Source organism: Amblyomma mixtum, chromosome 5, assembly GCF_055824585.1.
Source record: "Amblyomma mixtum isolate Tamu chromosome 5, ASM5582458v1, whole genome shotgun sequence".
Lineage (NCBI taxonomy): Eukaryota > Metazoa > Arthropoda > Arachnida > Ixodida > Ixodidae > Amblyomma > Amblyomma mixtum.
The window spans coordinates 204,086,236-204,103,816 of NC_143016.1; the positions used below are offsets into that span (position 1 = coordinate 204,086,236).

At 47.5% G+C, this 17,581-nt stretch overlaps 1 protein-coding gene and 1 pseudogene across 2 annotated transcripts in view; one reads left to right on the forward strand and one right to left on the reverse strand.

Annotated features, from left to right (window-relative positions):
* The window catches only part of LOC149345458 (BOS complex subunit NOMO3-like), a 142,336-nt gene that overhangs the window by 112,465 nt on the left and 12,290 nt on the right, over nt 1-17,581 (forward strand). For both annotated transcript variants that reach the window (XM_089546656.1, XM_089546657.1), the window contains exon 9: nt 17,272-17,382. In XM_089546656.1, coding sequence (XP_089402782.1) covers nt 17,272-17,382 — 111 coding nt within the window. The remainder of the gene's footprint in view (nt 1-17,271; nt 17,383-17,581) is intronic.
* LOC149345460 (uncharacterized) lies at nt 11,864-12,423 on the reverse strand (annotated as a pseudogene).

The window sequence follows — 17,581 nt, forward strand, 5'->3', positions numbered from 1 at the left end:
CAGGGCCACAAGCACTCTGCTAGCTCGACCACAGCTGTGGCTGCAAAGAGCAACACCACCAAGGAATAGCCCGCAGGCAGCCCCTTCTATTGGAATGTTCCAAATTCGGACGGCCTCCCTCGCAAGCAGGCACAGGAGAACCGTTGGGGTCACCTGGGCCGCCGTGGCGTCGTGTCCGGCGTCTCGCTCTCAACTCTCTTCTGTCTCCCGTGTGGGTGGCCCACGTGATGACACATAGCCTCCCCTCCGCGATAGGCCACGAGAGAGAGAAGGGTGGATCCGGGGAGCGAGGGGCAACATGGACCCGAATTCCCAAATTAACATACGTCGGATTGTGAGCTTTTACTTTTATACCTCAACTTGCAGGGGTTCCTGTTTGTTGTTGTCGTCGTCCACGCCAGTGACAGCTGCCATGATCGCCTCGTCGGTGAGGTCTTCATTTGTCATGACTGCATGCAAGAATTCTTCAACTCGACACACCGCAATAATAATAATAATCATACTTTATTCCCACCGCAGTGGCTCAGTGGTTATGGCACTCGGCTGCTAGTAGTTCGGCGACTGGGATACGAGGACAGTATCGTCAGCCTACTGATGGCCTACAGACACAAAGTTTTAAAAGACGTTAAATAACAGGGTAATAATTATGGAATGTTGAGGAACGCCAACAAAGAAGCTCTCTTTGCCCACCCAATCAAGACATATTGCGTTCTCTGGAGTGAAGAATTTTCCAAAAGCGAAAGAGACCCTCCACGGAAGCCGAACCTGGACAGTTTGCACAATGCCACACTGTGGCACACACTGTCAGAAGCCTTGCTGACATCCAGAAACAGTGCACACACACCACTTGGTTATGGGTGGTCCTCCGAAAGCATTTCCGTCCCTTGTACAAAGCCATTATCCCTGCACCGGCGGGAGTGCCTCCATGTCATCAAGCCGTTCTTACAGGAAGTGAGCTTGCAGACAAGAGGCTCAGCAAGGAGCCAGCCGTAGTGCAGAATGCAAGAATAGAGAAAAACGCGGTTCTCGGTAATGGACTGCTCCCTCCCTCCCTACCTTCTCTGCATGGGAAACTTATCCGTCGTGTCTCCGGCCTGCGTCTGTGTCAAGGGTTCTTTCGCGCGACACTTCTATGTTGTAAGTGTGGTTTAGCATTTCCATGTTATTGTTTCTTTAATGGTTGACACTCCAGATTTATTTTTTATAACTGATAATGTGCTATGAGAGCATTGCTATTTTACCACATAACACATGGTAAAGCTGATGGTGCCACGACTGACCACTGTTATATCCGACTAATTGTTAGAATCGGTATTGTTTTAAGTAGGTTTGACAGTACATCTCTGATCAAAAATGACTGGGCAGTGTGAAGTATCCTTCCAAGGAACCACTCAGAAGAGGGGCCAGTTATTGCTTCTATGCAAGGTGGTGGTTAGGTTTGGTTTGGTTTATTGGGGTTTAAAGTCCCAAAGCGACTCAGGCTATGAGGGACGCCGTAGTGCAGGGCTCCGGATAATTTCCACCACCTAGGGTTCTTTAACGTGCACTGACATCGCACAGTACACGGGCCTCTAGAATTCCGCCCTCATCGAAATTCAGCCGCCGCGGCCGGGATCGAACCCGCGTCTTTCGGGTCAGCAGCCGAGCACCGTAACCACTGAGCCACCACGGCGGGCAAGGTGATGGTTAAGCCATGTGAATGCTTCGATGTGTCACCTTTATCACACAGTCTTCTTCAGCTGACCCTTGGCCTTGGAACGAATAGATTTCAAGGCTTAGCAATTCACCGCCCCACCAACAGCATGAATATGTGTCACCTGATGTCAGCTGAGACCCTACCTGCCTCTGCAACATGCAAGTTTTTGTGGTTCAGGCCTTGGGTGTTGTGCCGTGTGGAACCAGACCCAGGTTTCTTCATTTGGTTGTTCAACACACAAGCACATGATCGTGGGATGTCGCACAGCAGGACTAGCATCTCATTCACCGCCTCTTCAGTGGTTGGCTGCTGTCGCTGCTTCTGGCTGGGACACGAGAGCTTCTGGTGTCGCATTGGGGAGGCCCGAATGTGAGGCCTGCAGACACCACTGGGCAGGTTCCCAGCTATGTCCAGGGGCTGAAGCGCAGAGAAGGGGCTGAAGCACAGAGAAAGGGCTCCTCTGAGGGCGCTCGCCTGACACCGAAGTCGTCCAATGGCCTACATCGAACTGCAAGGATGACACCACCTGATAAAGGCCCTAAAGGTGCACTGACGAGGATTCTGAACTTGTCTTTTTGCCGCGGGAAGTCGATCTGCACGTTCCAAGCATTCTTAGAAACTGCGACTGATGGCCTTCTGTGGCCGATTTCCCTAATTAAATCGAATTAACGTCCGGCTCCCACCTTTATATTTTTAATTCTCCGCGAACAGTGGGCAGAGTCGACCAACGCGTGAAGTGCCTTTCAGCCAGCTCCGTGGAGGCTTTGCTTTTGCTTTATTTTGTTTTTTAGGTTTCCATGAATAAATAGTTTCATTCGCAGATAATATAGCCGCAAAATAAGCCCGCAGAAATAAAAATACGCGCGGACTATTTGCTACTATGGTCTACTGCGTATTACTCCGCCGATGGCAGAGCAGCAAGCCTCCACGGGACTGGGTGAATGGCGCTCCACGAGTTGGTCGACACCGCCCACCGTACGCGGGAGAATTCAAAAAGAAAGCCGTGTTAATCTTTTTTTTTTTTGATTTCAGCAAGGCCTTTGATAAGGTGCCACATGGCAAACTTCTCTATAAGATGGAATGTATGGGTGTGCCTTTTTTTATCATTCAGTGGATTCAAGCCTACCTTACAGACAGAAAACAATATGTGGAAATTAATAAGACCGCTTCAATTGTTGTTAGTGTTCATTCAGGAGTTCCCCAGGGAAGTGTGCTCGGGCCATTGTTGTTTTTAATATATGTCAATGATTTAGTTGCGGTTGTACGTGAAGATGTTTCTGTTAAGTTATTCGCAGACGACTGTGTTGTGTATAAACAAATTTCATCCGAACATGACCACAGCTCTGTACAAAAAGCAGTTTTTGCCATTGAAGAATGGTGTCTTAAATGGGCTATGGAACTTAATAGTGAGAAAACTGTTGTCTTACATATCACTAGAAAACAGTCTCCTAGTTTGCTGCCTTACCTTATTCGCGGTAATAGGATTTTGGAAGTTGAGAAATATAAATATTTAGGTGTAACACTCGACAGTAAGTTAAAATGGTCGTCACACATTACTAATATTTCTACAGCCACATTGCGAAAGCTATGGGTTTTGCGAAGAAAGCTAAAAACTGCCCGACCACACATGAAAAAATTTGCTTACGAAACTTGTGTGCGGTCTTTACTTGAATATTGTCACGTTGTAGTGATGGCAGTCCAGCGGTCAGGAAGACACCAGAGATACTTGCAAACGAAGCTCTTTATTTGGGCTGACTTGCGCCCGCAAAATAACTGAATCACTCGGCGGCGGCGTAAGCAACAAGCGTGCTCGTCAATCGTCGAACTACGAATGTCCTCCGCTCGCGGCATCGCTCAATTTAAAGCCGGCAAGGAAACTTCCAGATAGCAGGACAAGATCATCTACAGTAATCTGGAAAAACCTAGATGCAGCCTTTCATGGCTGCGATCAATCGAGATTAGACTGGTCGCTTCTCGCGTCACGAACAAAAATGATAACAGCCCTTTCCTGCAGCCTAGAGCGTGAACGAACAAACACTACAATGATACGTGGCAGCATGCTTCAGTCGTGTGGGACCCATGCACAAAAAAGGACATAATGGTCCTTGAAAAAGTCAACAGGAAAGTGGTTAGGTTTATATACGGAAAATACAAAAGGGAAGACTCTCCCTCGCAGTTAATGATGTCTAATAACATTCCTACACTAGAAATCCGCCGAAAGATTAATAGATTGGTATTCTTGTTTAATAGTTTAACAGGTAAAAATAAACAACCTTCCGGAGTGCATTAAGCGTCCTCTAGTGAGAAGGACTTGGAACGTTCATGAGCATTCACTTACTCCCCTTTTCGCCAAAACTAACAGTTTTAAATACAGTTTTTTCCCTACAACAGTGCAAGATTGGAATTCGTTACCGGAATCTGTTTTTTCCTTGCAAAATTTTTCTAATGCGTTAAATCGTCTACTTACCTGCTAATGCTGATTATATGTATGTTTTGTATCCGTGTGCTGCTAATATTGTATAAGTTTATTCTTTTGGTTTTATTCTTTTGGTTTCCGTGCGCTGCTAACATTGTATAAGTTTATTCTTTTAGTTTTATTCTTTTGGTATCCGTGTGCTGCTAATGTTGAATAATTTTATTCTTTTTTTATGTAACAATGTAAGTTCACTCCTGCTTGGGCCAAGCAGTGGCCTGCAGTATTATGAAATAAATAAATAAATAAATAAATTCGATTTAATTAGGGAAATTGGCCACACAGGGCAATAAATCGAGGTTCCTAAGAAAGCTCGGAACGTGTAGATCGAGTTCCCGCTGCAGAAAGACAAGTTCAAATTCCTCTTCAGTGCACCTTTAAGCATTGAAGCGGGACGTCCTGCTAAACCACCCCGAAAATGAGCCGAATTGGATGAATGGTTCTGCACCATCTCTCCCCAATCATCCAGTGGCCACTCTGCTCACCCATCTCCTGTGACCCGTGTACAAAGCCACTTCCGCAGGGCTGCACCACCTTGTTGCACAACCACTGCAGCAGCTGCTCACCCAACTGTGAATTCAACACTGAATGGAGCTACCAAGGCTTCCTGGACAAGGAAGCCATCATCGAGTGTAAACTTCCTGAGAGACAAGTGCCCCCCTCTCTGTCGGCCCAATTATCCCAGACAGCCATTGCAGTACTGCCTACCTGGAAAGGCCACCGTGTATGCAGCCACCCCCAGACTGAAGTTACACTTGTGCCTAACAAGTGGCAACAAGTTGTGTGCCTTCCCCCACTGGCGTGCTACATGCGTCGCTACAGCTAGGGTGGACCTTCGTTGCACATACCCGGGACATCTTATTTTGACTGGCAGTGATTTTAATGCCCTGCATCGGACTCTAGCATGCAAGGAAATGGACACAGTTAATGGAGCAGACCTTCTCAATTCCCCAGGCACCAGTGGGGTTCTTCCTCTTCACTGCCCATCGGTTTAGATCTAGATTCACAGACTTTTTCAAGACGACTGCATGTACAGTGCTTCAGAGTGCCACTCAGTTGAGTTGGACATTATTCGACCACCATCAGGTGTAACTGGCGATCATCCGAGGCCCATCTTCGTCACACAGCTCCAAGACTCTGGCCAACAGCAAGACTGGTCTCCTGGCTCATTGTCACACTGATCTGGCGCACCTTTCATCTCGTGGAAATCGACAAGACCCCGCAAGTTCCTCATGTCCTGCTTTGGGACAGAGGGTAGTCAGAACGGTATTTCTGGCTAACCCCACCCGTATACACTCTTGCATCCTTGATGGCAGGCACAAGTGGCTCTTGCAGCCATTGACCAAACGAAACTGCCCTTGGGCCAGATGGACTGAAATATGAGGTTTTCAAAAATATCCAAGGCCCGGCAATAAATTAGTTACTTGAGGCCTACTGAGGTGGTGCCAATCCCTAAAGCATCCTAGCAAGTTAAGAAACCTTCGCCCCATAGCCCTTACGTCCACGTCTTTCTCGGTCCCTTGTCCCGTTTTGCACAGTCACCAACTCGCCCAAGTTCTTGAATTACGTCCACACTATGTAAGCTACTAGCACGGATGCTAGCTGCACGGCTCGTGGTAGCTGGAATGGTATCGATATCACCCGGCTCAGACTGGCTTTCACCCTCACTTGGGCATTGAGGACGGGTTAGACCACCTTTCAAGACTAGGAGGCAGATCTCACAGAATCCGCACACTTCTAGCCATGGACGTTCACCGCCACTCGACAATATAGGCCATTCTATGTTGGCTTCATCTCCCACCCGGAGTGCACAACTTTTTGAGCTCGTTCTTGGAAGACCGCTCCATCACCATACACATCGGTAAAGAACGTGTTGGCCACTTCACTGTAAAGAGGATGTACCTCAATGCTGGCCTCTTCTCCCTTGGGCATGGCAGCTGGTCACCATTCCGGATATCTTTTACTTGATGTATGCGGACGATGCAGCGGTCTGGTCAGTGCATAAGTACTTCAGCCGCCAAGAAGTAGGACTTCAGACAGCTCTGGACAAGACCACTCAGGGTCCAAGACCAAGATTGGCCTGGTGTCGTCAGTTGAAAAGACAGACTTGATGTCGATCGCAAACTGATGGGGTAGACGCCACCTTTTTCTAAGATCTATACAGCTGTCCTTGAAAAGCCAACTCCTCACTACAGCCTCATCAATATGTGTGCCAGGTGTCGACCTCGACAGCTCTGGATCTGCAGCACCGTGGGTTCGATCTGCGCGACAAAAGGCCTTCAGTGCCTATTTCGCCCTCTCTGGGCTTGTTGATCAAGCCCAGTTCCAACCCTTGTTACCGCCTCACCGATGTTAGCTCACTTTATGATAACTTGCCCCAAGACAAGATAACCGCTGGTCCTTTAGAGTAACGGAGTGGATTCCAAGGGAAGGCAAACATAGCAGGGGGCGGCAGAAAGTTAAGTGGGCAGATGAGATTGAGAAGTTTGCATGGATAGGGAGGCCACAACTGGCAAAGGACAGGGTTAACTGGGGAGACATGGGAGAGGCCTTTGCCCTGCAGTGGGCCTAGCCAGGCTGATGGTGATGGTGATAGAACCTGATCCAGTGAGGCTAGCCTAGCAGTGCTGTTGGAGGAACTAGCAGCTATTACATGGGATGTCACAGGCCTTAGTGAGGTTAGGAGGACAGATGAGGCGTACTAAAGGGCGGGCACACACTGTGCTATCGTGGATTAGCAGACAGACGAGAACCAGGTGTGGGATCAGGGTATAGCTGGCAACATAGAGGAGTTTTACAGTATTAACGAGAGGGTGGCAGCTATCGTAATTAGCCCTAATAAGCGGTACAAGCTGAAGGTGGTGCAGGCATCTAACTATGAAGACCAGATCGTAGAAAGCTTCTATGAGGACGTGGAGTCAGCAATGACCAAAGTAAAGTCACAGTACATTGTGCTGATGGGCGACTTCAATGCGAAGGTAGGCAAAAAGCAGGCTGAAAGACCAGTCGGTAGGCGACTGTGGCATAGGTTCTAGGAATAGCAGGGGAGAGTTTTCAGTAGAGTTCGCAGAGAGAAATAATTTATGGATCATGAATACCTCTTTCTGGAAATAAAAGAACAGGAAGTGGACGTGGAAGAGCCCCAATGGTGACACTAGAAAATGAAATAGACTTCATACTATACACTCACCCTACTCTCGTAGGGGATGTAGAGGTCCTCGAAAAGATGACTTGTAACAACCACGGAATAGTAAGGTCTCGTATTAGCTTATATTTGAAGAGGGAACAGAGGAAACTAGTGAAACAGAAGGCTATTAACAAGTTAGCATTAAAGGGGAAAGTAGAGGAATGCAGGATTTTGCTGCAGAACAGATTTTCCGCTTTAACTGAAAAAGACGACCGTAATGTTGAAACAATGAATGATCATCTCATAGCTATCGTTACAGAGTGTGCCATAGACGTAGGCAGTAGGAGGGTTCGACAGGATACTGGCAAGCTATCTCAGGAGACTAAAGATTTGATTAAGAAGCTCCAAAGCATGAGAACATCTAACTCCACAGACAGAATAGAACTAGCAGAGCTATCAAAGTTCAGAAATAAGCGCAAGGTAGCCGACTTAAGGAAGTTGAACATGGAAAAAAATCGAGCATGCTCTAAGGGACGGAGGTAACCTAGAAACAGTGAAGACAAGACTAGGCTTAGGTAAAAACCAGATGTATGCTCTAGGAGACAAAGAGGGCAATATCATTAGCAATATGGATAAGATAGTTAAAGTAGCCGAAGAGTTTTACGCAAATCTATACAGTAACGAATGTAATCAGAACGTTACTGAGAGAGGCAGTCGAGCGCAGCAATGGGACATCCCTCCAGTAACGAAGGAGGAAGTACAGAAAGCCATGGGAGCTATGCAAAGGAGGGGGAAAGCAGCTGGTGAGGATCAGACAACAGCAGATTTGTTGAAGGACAGAGAGGAGAGATTGTGCAAGAAAAGCTAGCCACCCTGTACAGGCAATGCCTTGTGACCTCGAGCTAACATTATCTCAATTCATAAAAAAGGGGATGTCAAGGACTTGAAGAATTGCAGCCGATCAGCTTATTGTCCATTGCCTTCAAGGTACTCATTTATTAAGGTAATCGGAAATAGTATCAGGACAACCTTACAGTTCAATCAACCAAATGATCAGGCAGGCTTTTGTAAAGGGTACTCGACAATAGAGCATATTCACACTATCAATCAGGTGATATAGAAATGCGCAGAATATAAACAACCCCTATATATAGCCTTCATTGATTACGAGAAAGCATTTGACTCAGGGGAAACCTCAGCTGTCATGCAGGCATTGCAGAATCAGGGTGTAGAAGAGTGTTATGTGAAAATATTGGACGATATTTATGACGAATGCACAGCTACCATAGTCCTCCATAAAGTCAGCAATAAAATTCCAATAAGGAAAGGTGTCAGGTAGGGAGACATGATTTTTTCCAATGCTATTCACCATCTGTTTACAGGAGGTATTCCGGGGCCTGAAATGGGAACAGTTGGGGACAAGAGTTAATGGAGAATACTTAAGTAACATTGCCTCGCTAAGCCACTCAGGACATGAACTGCAAAGCATGATCAATGAGTTAGACAGGCAGAGCAGAACGGTGGGGCTAAAAATTAGCACGCAGAAAACCAAAGTAATGTTCAACAGCCTAGCAAGGGAACAGCAGTTAGCAATTGGTGGCGAGGTGCTGGAAGTAGTAAGAGAATATGTCTACTTAGGGCAGGTAGTGACAGCTGATCCCGATAATGAGAGGGAAATAACTAGAATAATAAGAATGGGGTGGATCACATATGGCAGGTTCTCAATATCCCTCAAGAGAAAAAAAAAGTATACAACAGCTGTGTCTTACCAGTACTCACCTATGGGGCAAAAACGTGGAGGCTAACAAAGAGGGTCCAGCTTAAGTTAAGGACAACACAGCGAGCTATGGAAAGAAAAATGAATGGTGTAACGTTAAAGGGGCTGTGAAAGGGGGTGTCAAGAAAGATGCAATATGCCTAGGATGCTAAAGGACGCAGCATCACAAATATCGTGCAGCAGAAGTTTTTTTGATGTGGTTTGTGGAAGCTGAGTAGTTTGCAGTGAAAATTTGAATCCCTCTGCCCTTGTCTCATTCTGCACGCTGAAATGTCAGTCCTCCACTTACGCGGCCCCTCCAGCGGCTGCCGGTGGGAATTCCCCAGCCTCCTGAACTGAAAGCACGAGCCGATGGGCGAGTTGGTTGTACATGTGATGTGACTGAAACAGCGCAAAGCCCAAGGCCAAAGAAGAGAGCGGAGGAAAGGGACGACACAGCGCTGAACTAGCAACTGACATTTATTTGGCACGCTGCGCGTATAAATACATTCAGGCACCAAAATGGAAAACAACGCATAGAGCTATTCATATGTTATGTTATATCCAATATATTGGATATGACAATATATTGGAGAAATCCAAGGATATTAAATCCTTGGATTTCTCGGGAGACGTTACTCTTGCAGCGAAGGCTTAAAAGGTTAAAAAAGAAATCAAGCAGGAATTCATCATTAAAACCAATTGTGGAAGCAATTTCACAGGAACTTAAGCAGAAAATAATTTGCGACAAAGAAAAATATTACGGAACGCCCTCGTTCATTAAAACGTCTCCCGAGAGATTCTGGCGCCAAATCACGCCCAAATCTTCTTCCACGAACGAATTCATAGTAGACGGCAAATGTGTGCGTGATGAGGCTGTTGTTTGTTCTGCGTTCAACAAATTTTTTCAGTCAGTATTCACAGAGGGTAATGGATGCCTGCCCAACTTTTCTGCAGCACTCCCTGCCATATCTGATGTTGTGATTTCAGAGACTGGTGTTTGTAACTTGCTTTTGAACCTTGATGTCAAAAAATCAGCAGGTCCCGATAACATACCAAACACTTTTTTGAAGCGCTATGGGGAGTGGTGCGCAAAGTACTTGACAGTAATATTCAAGATCTTTACATGACGGATCTTTACCGGATGACTGGAGGACAGCCGCGATTAAACCTCTGCACAAAACCGGAAAAAAAGCACACATCGAGAATTACCGACCCATATCTCTAACTTCCACATCATGTAAAATTTTAGAACATATAATTCATAAACATATATTAGGTTTCTTGGAACAGCACAAAGTACTTACCGATTTTCAGCATGGTTTCAGGCGTGGGTTTTCCACAAGTACACAGTTAGTTGAAACTGTGCATGACTTTGCTCAGTCGATTAACCAGGGAAAACAAACAGACGCAATATTCATGGATTTCCGCAAAGCATTCGATAAGTGACAGAGTATAAATATTTGGGCCTATGGATTACAGCCTTTCGTGGTCAAAACACATTGACGCTGTAGTAGCAAACTCAATGCACCCGCCGCGGTGGCTCAGTGGTAAGGCGCTCGTCTACCGAGCCGGAGTACCCGGGTTCGAAACCGACCGCAGCGGCCGCGTTTCGATGGAGGTGAAGCGCAGGAGGCGCCCGTGTACTGTGCGAGGTCAGTGCACGTTAAAGAACCCCAGGTGGTCGAAATTATTTAAAGCCCTCCACTGCTCTTTCTTCTTTCACTCCTCCTCCCTTACAATTACTGCGTCATTTCCTTTCCTCAAAAACCAACTCAATGCGGAGGCGCTCCCTAAAGTCATCCCCACCTAGTGTTCGTCTATTGGCGTACAATTCCCTCATCCATCCATTACTAGAATATGCCGTAATCATTTGGGACCCTTTCACGTTAACAAACATTCAGAAATTAGAGCGAATACAGCATAAAGTAGCTAGATTTGTTTTTAACTCATATGGCCGTGCATCTGTAAGTGAGCTCGTGAGGCGAAGTGGGTTACCCCCCGTCGCTGAGCGCAATCGTGTTTGTCGATTAAAGTTTTTTTTTCAGCTTATAAAAGGACATTATAGAGTTGATACCTCTAATTATTTTTCTTACTCCTCAGGTTATAACACCAGACAAAGGCATGCACTAACAGTAACCCCTTTGAACGCGCGAAATAGCTGCTTTAAATATTCTTTTTTTCCGAGGACAATTACTGATTGGAACAAACTTAATAGCGAGACTGTTAATCAAAATTCTTTACTTCTGTTTGAAAAGTGCCTGTAAATGTTATGAATTTGTGTGTGTTGATATGCTTGTATTTGTTTTGTCCCACCCTGCTATGATCTGTACAAGATCGCAGTATCTATAAATAAAATAAATAAATAAAAAAAAACAATGGTCAGTCTCAACACCATCAGCTTTACTATGTGTTCTATGGCAGAATAAACTGCTTATAGGAATGCTGTCAAGGCACAATATTGGTTATAACAATTAAATCTGGTAACTGAATGTCAACCATAATAGAAAAAAAAAACATGGAAATGCTACAACCACACCAGCAAAACCATGCTTACAACACAAAAGCGCGCGCGTGTGGGGCCAACCAACAGACTGAGCCAGCACAGCGAGGCTACGAAAGTAAAAGAACCCGTGACCACACACTCAGAAACGCTGCCATGGGGCGCGCCGAGGATGCTTGAGTGTTGCAATGACAGAAATGAGGGGTGCGTTCCCCTGAGCAAAACGCCCATTCAGAGAAGAAAGTAGGGAGCATGGTAGGGAGCCTTGGCGGAGCAGTCCATTGCAGTAAAAGCTCGTTAATTCGAATTCCACGGGGCCACCAGGCCAGTTCGAATTAACCAGAATTCGAACTAATGAAAGTGAGCAAAACTGGACGCGATTGAAGCCCGGAGGGCATGGAAAACATTTATTTACCAAAAAAATCTGTCATCTTCTTCTGCTTCTTTTCTCTGAGAGCCACAGCAGTCGCTTGGTCTTCCAGCGCGCGAATGCTACGCAGGGAGTCTTCTTCCCCCTCTTGAAAGCTGAAGGAGAGGCGCGCGACATTCAGCGCTCCCATAACGTCTTCTGCCTCTTCTGGGACAGACTGCTCCCCAACAACTTCAGCGACAATGTCATCATCACTTTGGACACCGCTGCACCGCTGTCTACCTCGACGTAATCGGCAAAACTGACTTCCTCAAGTACAGCACGCACAGCCGCAGGCAGAGGACTTCCGTCATCGCCACTGTCTTGCATATCTTTGGCAGCAAAGCCACAGTGGTGGAAGCAGTTTGCAATTGTGGACCTGCTCCCCCCATGCACGCACATTGCTGTGAGCAGTGTGATGGTGCTGCTCTTGTCGCTCTCTGTGCACTCGAGCATGTGGCGCCTGTAGAAACATTCAATGTTTCCAATGACGGCCTGGTCCATCGGCTGTAAGGCCGCAGTCGTGCTGGCGGGCAGAAGGACTAGTCTGGTGGCTTTCAGCTCGGCATCGACTTTATGTGCCGAGCAGTTGTCCACGATGAGGAGAACTTGTCGTTTGGCTAGCTCCATCCTCCGGTCGAACCTGTGCAGCCATTTCTTGAACAAATCGCCCATCATCCACGCCTTGCTGTTGGCGGCGTATTCAGTCGGCAGTGTTCGGATGTTCTTCAAACATCGAGGCTTATGTGCCTTCCCGATTATAAAAAGTGGGACCTTCTCCGTCCCGGTCATAGTGGCGGCGACCAAAACAGTAATACGCTCTTTGCTGCGCTTGCCGCCAGCTCAACTGTCCCCTTTAAATGTTATAGTTCTGTCAGGCTGAAGCTTATAAAATAAAGCCGTCTCATCAGCATTAAATATATCTTGTGCCGAGTAGCTCTCTAAGCTCACTGCTGCAGGGCACCGCTTCGCACACGTTTCCGCGTCCACTTCTCTTGCTTCTCCGGACAACACCCGGAAGACAAGATTATGCCTGTCCCTAAAGCGGTGAAACCACCCTTCGGAGGCGACAAAATCGTGCACATTCATGCGCAGGGCGAAATCGGCCGCCTTCGCCATAATAATTGGGCCGCTCAGTGGTACATCCGCGCTTCTCATTTCTTTCGCCCACAGCAGTCTCAATTTCTGGACACTTGGCTAATTGGAGCCTTTTCCTGCTGGTGGCAAAATCTTCGGCTTCGTAGGCATCCTCGATAGCCTTTCGATTCCGGACGTACGTCGACAACGTGCTTGGCGGAATCACGTGCTTCTTCGCGATTTCCACTTTGCTGGCCTTCCATTCGTCCACTTCACGTAAAATCGCAACTTTCTCCTTCACCGTCTTGGCGCAGTACTTCCCACGCAAACACATCTCGCGGACACAAACTCACTGCAAGCAGCGTGCAAAACGAGGGCTGAAGAGTTGCAACTACACCGTTTCTCGAAGGAGCTGCTGCACAAAAGACTGGCTGGTACTTGTTCCAGCACAGTAGCGGCGTCCCGATGGTTGTGCCATCTATCGTTCTGCCGTGAAAGCTTCCAACGATGGTTTCCAACAGCGACGCTTGGCGGCGCACAGTTCGAATTATCGGTGGCGGCGCCAATTTTCGAATGAATTAACGAGCTGTTAAGCGCACAGACTTGTATGCACTGATGACCGGACCACGACAACTATTTCGAATTATCCAAAATTTCGAATTAACGAGTTGTGAATTAACGAGCTTTCACTGTATTAACGTTTCTGAGAGGTGTGCCGCTCGCAGAAAAAAATGTGCAGACACGTTTTTCTTTGTTTTTACACTGTGAGCTAAGGCTGGCACCAGCAGTGTGTACATTGCCCCATTTTCCCCTGTTCTTCACTAACTCCCCCACGGTCCCTGCTTCACAAATTTCACGTGTCCCAGGGGCAGGAGCCATTGCGTCAGGGGAGCTGCTGCGTCGCTGCATTGGCTACGTGTGCCATGCGTACTCCCAGTCAGTGCGTGCACGTGCAGCCAGCGTGGTTTTTTTTCTTCTCAGCCGTCGCCGCGCCCTTGGTTCTGCATGCTTCTTGAATTTCCCGCAAGAATCACTTCTGGAAGGCTGGCTTGATTCCTGTGGCGTGTGAAGCTCCCGCCGGTGCAGTGATGGCGGTGCTTTGGCCACCGGTGAACATTTTTCCGGTCCCCTGAGGTTCGAATTAATGAGCTTTTACAGGCATTAGAAGAATCAAAGCCCTCCGAGTATTTACTGTCAATAAATGCTCTCAAGTTTGTCATCTTTACTTTTTTTCATACACAACCGTGTTATAACAATTATTGGTTATACAGTCAAACCCCGTTACAACGAACTTCAGGGGACCGCGGAAAAACGTTCGTTATTCTGAAAGGTCGTTATAGTGAAAGCCCAAAAATTAGCCATAACAATAGCATTACAGTAACGCTAACGTCCTACCTTTGAAACGGTACCTCCTTGAACTCGTTTCTCACACAATGCACACGTGATCGTCGGACAAGGCACATTTATTTGAAATAGTCCGTGATCGTCTTCTGACGGGTGCAGCAGAGACTCTGCAGAACGAACGATTCCAGACCGTCCGCATTCTTATGCACGCCTTCGGTCGCTGTGCCGCTTTTGGCTATAAATATGCGGAGTTTTCGCAAGCAGTCCAACGCATCTGTGGCCGACACGGACTCGTCGCGGTCTTCGGGTGCTGCCGTAACGTCATCGTCCATGTCGTCGCTGCATTCCTCATCTTGAGTCGCCGTGCCCTGGACGCTCTGCAGTATGTCACCAGTGGTAAGCTCCGCTGAGGTCCACGTCGCCTCGTCACACTGGACATAGTCGTCAAATGTGACTGAAGGATCAACGGCTAGCTGCTCGGCCACCTCGCTCCAAAGCTCGCTCGAACTGTCCTCCGCTGCCGGTTCATCGGTTTGTGGTTGGCCATCTGTGAACGTCAGGCCGGCCTTCTTCCAGCAGTTTTGGATGGTGGTGGACGTGACGCTCCACCATGCACCTGTCAGCATTTCCGCAGCCTATAGGACGTTGATGGCTGTCGAGCGCTGCAGGCGCAGGTTGATGAGCAGCCGCTGAACAAGGCGCTTCCGGAAGTGCGACTTCATGCTCCTTATTATTCGTTGGTCCAGTGGCTGAAGTACTGACGTGCAGTTCGGCGGCAGATACTCGAGACGCACATTCGTGAGCCGTATGTTGACAATGTGCGCCGAGCAATTGTCGACAATCATCAAAATGTGCCTCCCCTCCTTCCTCATCTTCTCGTTTACCGTCAGCAGCCACTCGGAAAAGAGCTCGCGGGTCATCCAGGCACGCTGATTCGCCCTATAATGGCACGGCAGCGACACTGCATTTTTCATGCAGCGCGGCTTTGAAAACCTCCCGATCACCAGAGGCTTCAACTTTTCAGTGCCATCTGCATTGCAGCAATACGGCATGGTGACGCGAAGCTTCGACTTTTTGCCGCCTCTGCACTGTTCTCCTTTAAAATGCATTGTCTTGTCCGGGAGCAGCTGATAAAAGCAGGCAGTCTCGTCTGCATTAAAAACATTAGCTGCTGCATAAGACTTGACCATTTCGTGGAAGCTTTCCTCCCTCCACGTGGCTGCTGCTGCTTCATCTGCTGCCTTCTCCTCGCCAGACACAGACTGCCAGGTTACGCCGTTTCGTTGGCGAAAACGGTGGAGCCAGCCCGAAGACGCTTCGAAGCCGGTAACCTCAAGAATTGCAGCGAACTGCCGCGCCTTCTCCTGCAGCATTGGGCCTGACACGGGCACATTCTGTGCTCTCACGTCTTTAAACCAAGTCAGCACTGCTGCGTCAATATTCTGGAAATCGCCAAGCCGCAGTCGCTTCCTTGATGGGGTAAGCTGAGATTCTTGCTGGTGCCTAAAGATTTTCTCTTTATCTTAGAATCGTGGCGATCGTCGACCGCGCCACTCCACGTTCTTTAGCCACGACGGATTGCTTCTTCCCGTCTTCTATCTCGCGAAGAATGCCTACTTTCTCACTCAAAGAAAACTGCTTTCGCTTCTTCCGTGTGGTTGGAGTTGTTGAGCTCATGGCAACGCGATCGCCGGCACGCACTTCGAACACAATAAAAACCAGAAGAAAAACAAGATGGACAGGCCTGACACGGGTGACAGCACGCGAACAACTGAAAAAACAAGCAAGAAAAACGTGATGCATACCGCAACGGAGAAGGAAAAAAAAAAGTCTCCGCCCGCATGTTTCTGCTCCCGCGCCATCTCAGGTTTTTGCGGGAAGCAAGTTGCAAGGCGCCTGCTCTTCGCGCTGCGTCGTCTGCTAGCTTGGAGCTCCGGCTGCCGTGACAGATACACTGAAATCTAAGAATCCTCGCATTTTGGGATATGAGTTCATAGTACTGAGGTGTTGTTAAGATGACATGGAAATTAAATAACGATCGTTATTCTGAAATGTTCGTTATTCTGAAGTTCATAGTAGTGAAATATTTTTACATTTGAAACTATAAGCAGTCGGCGTGGGATTTCTTAAAAGTTGGTTAATCTGAAATGTTCGTTAATGTGGTGTTCGTTGTAACGGGATCTGACTGTAACAATGGTATTTCCATGGCACTTGAATATTGTTATAAGTGGGCTTGGCTCGTAGTATATCAAGCGGCATTGATATATTGCTCCGCTCCTACCAGATTGTGAGTAAACTGCCCACCATGGCATGCGGCAGCTAAATTAATGATTGGGAAGAGCAACCTGGTGGCTGTGTCTGAAACAGCCACCTGCCAGGGCTTAAGCACTGCGCCAGTAGGAATGACCCATCAACACTGTCGCACCATGCCCTTAAGGACAACAGGAAATACTGTCCTGTTTATAGTGTACTGGATTAGACATCTTATGATAGGCTGTCCAAAGCACCGTCCAGTGCAGCTTCAATGCAAAGACTGACCCGGCGGTCCACTGTGGCACATCACTGAATGTGCTTACAGGTAACAGGTTAGCATTTCTATTGCCATTTTTTTATGTCGAGTTATCAGTGTACCCAAGTATATTGCGATCCACTTCAGTATGTGCGAGTCCGCTTTATACTTTTGACGACATGCTGCGTCAATGATAAGCGTCAGGTTTGAAATGGTAGGTATTCGCTGTCATGCATCAGCAGCAGGTTGAGAGGAATACGGATTAGCCAGGTAAACCCGTGTTGATACAGGAGTCGCCACAGCATTATGTGAGTACCTGCCAACACATTGCGGCAGAGTGGTGCTGGTGTGAAAACAGTGCTCCCTGGTGGTTGCAGGTGACCGACTCTGACCTGACCGATGTGCGTGTCATTGTGTTCCGCCACTTCAACCAGTTGGACGTCATGGGCCAGGTGATCACGGAGGCCCAGCACCTGCCTGGCCTCAAGGTGGGTGTGGGGAAGGCAGTCAGTGCTGGTAGTTAGGTAGGGTGTGTTCTAGCCAGTTCCTGCTTATTAAAGGGAAGCTGAAATGGTTTTTTGAGAATTCGAGGTTATTCAAGAATTCGAATCTATCAAGCTTCTAGATGAAGCATGAAAAGTATTTTTGCACTAGCGTTTAAAATGATGTCATAATCATTGAATAAAA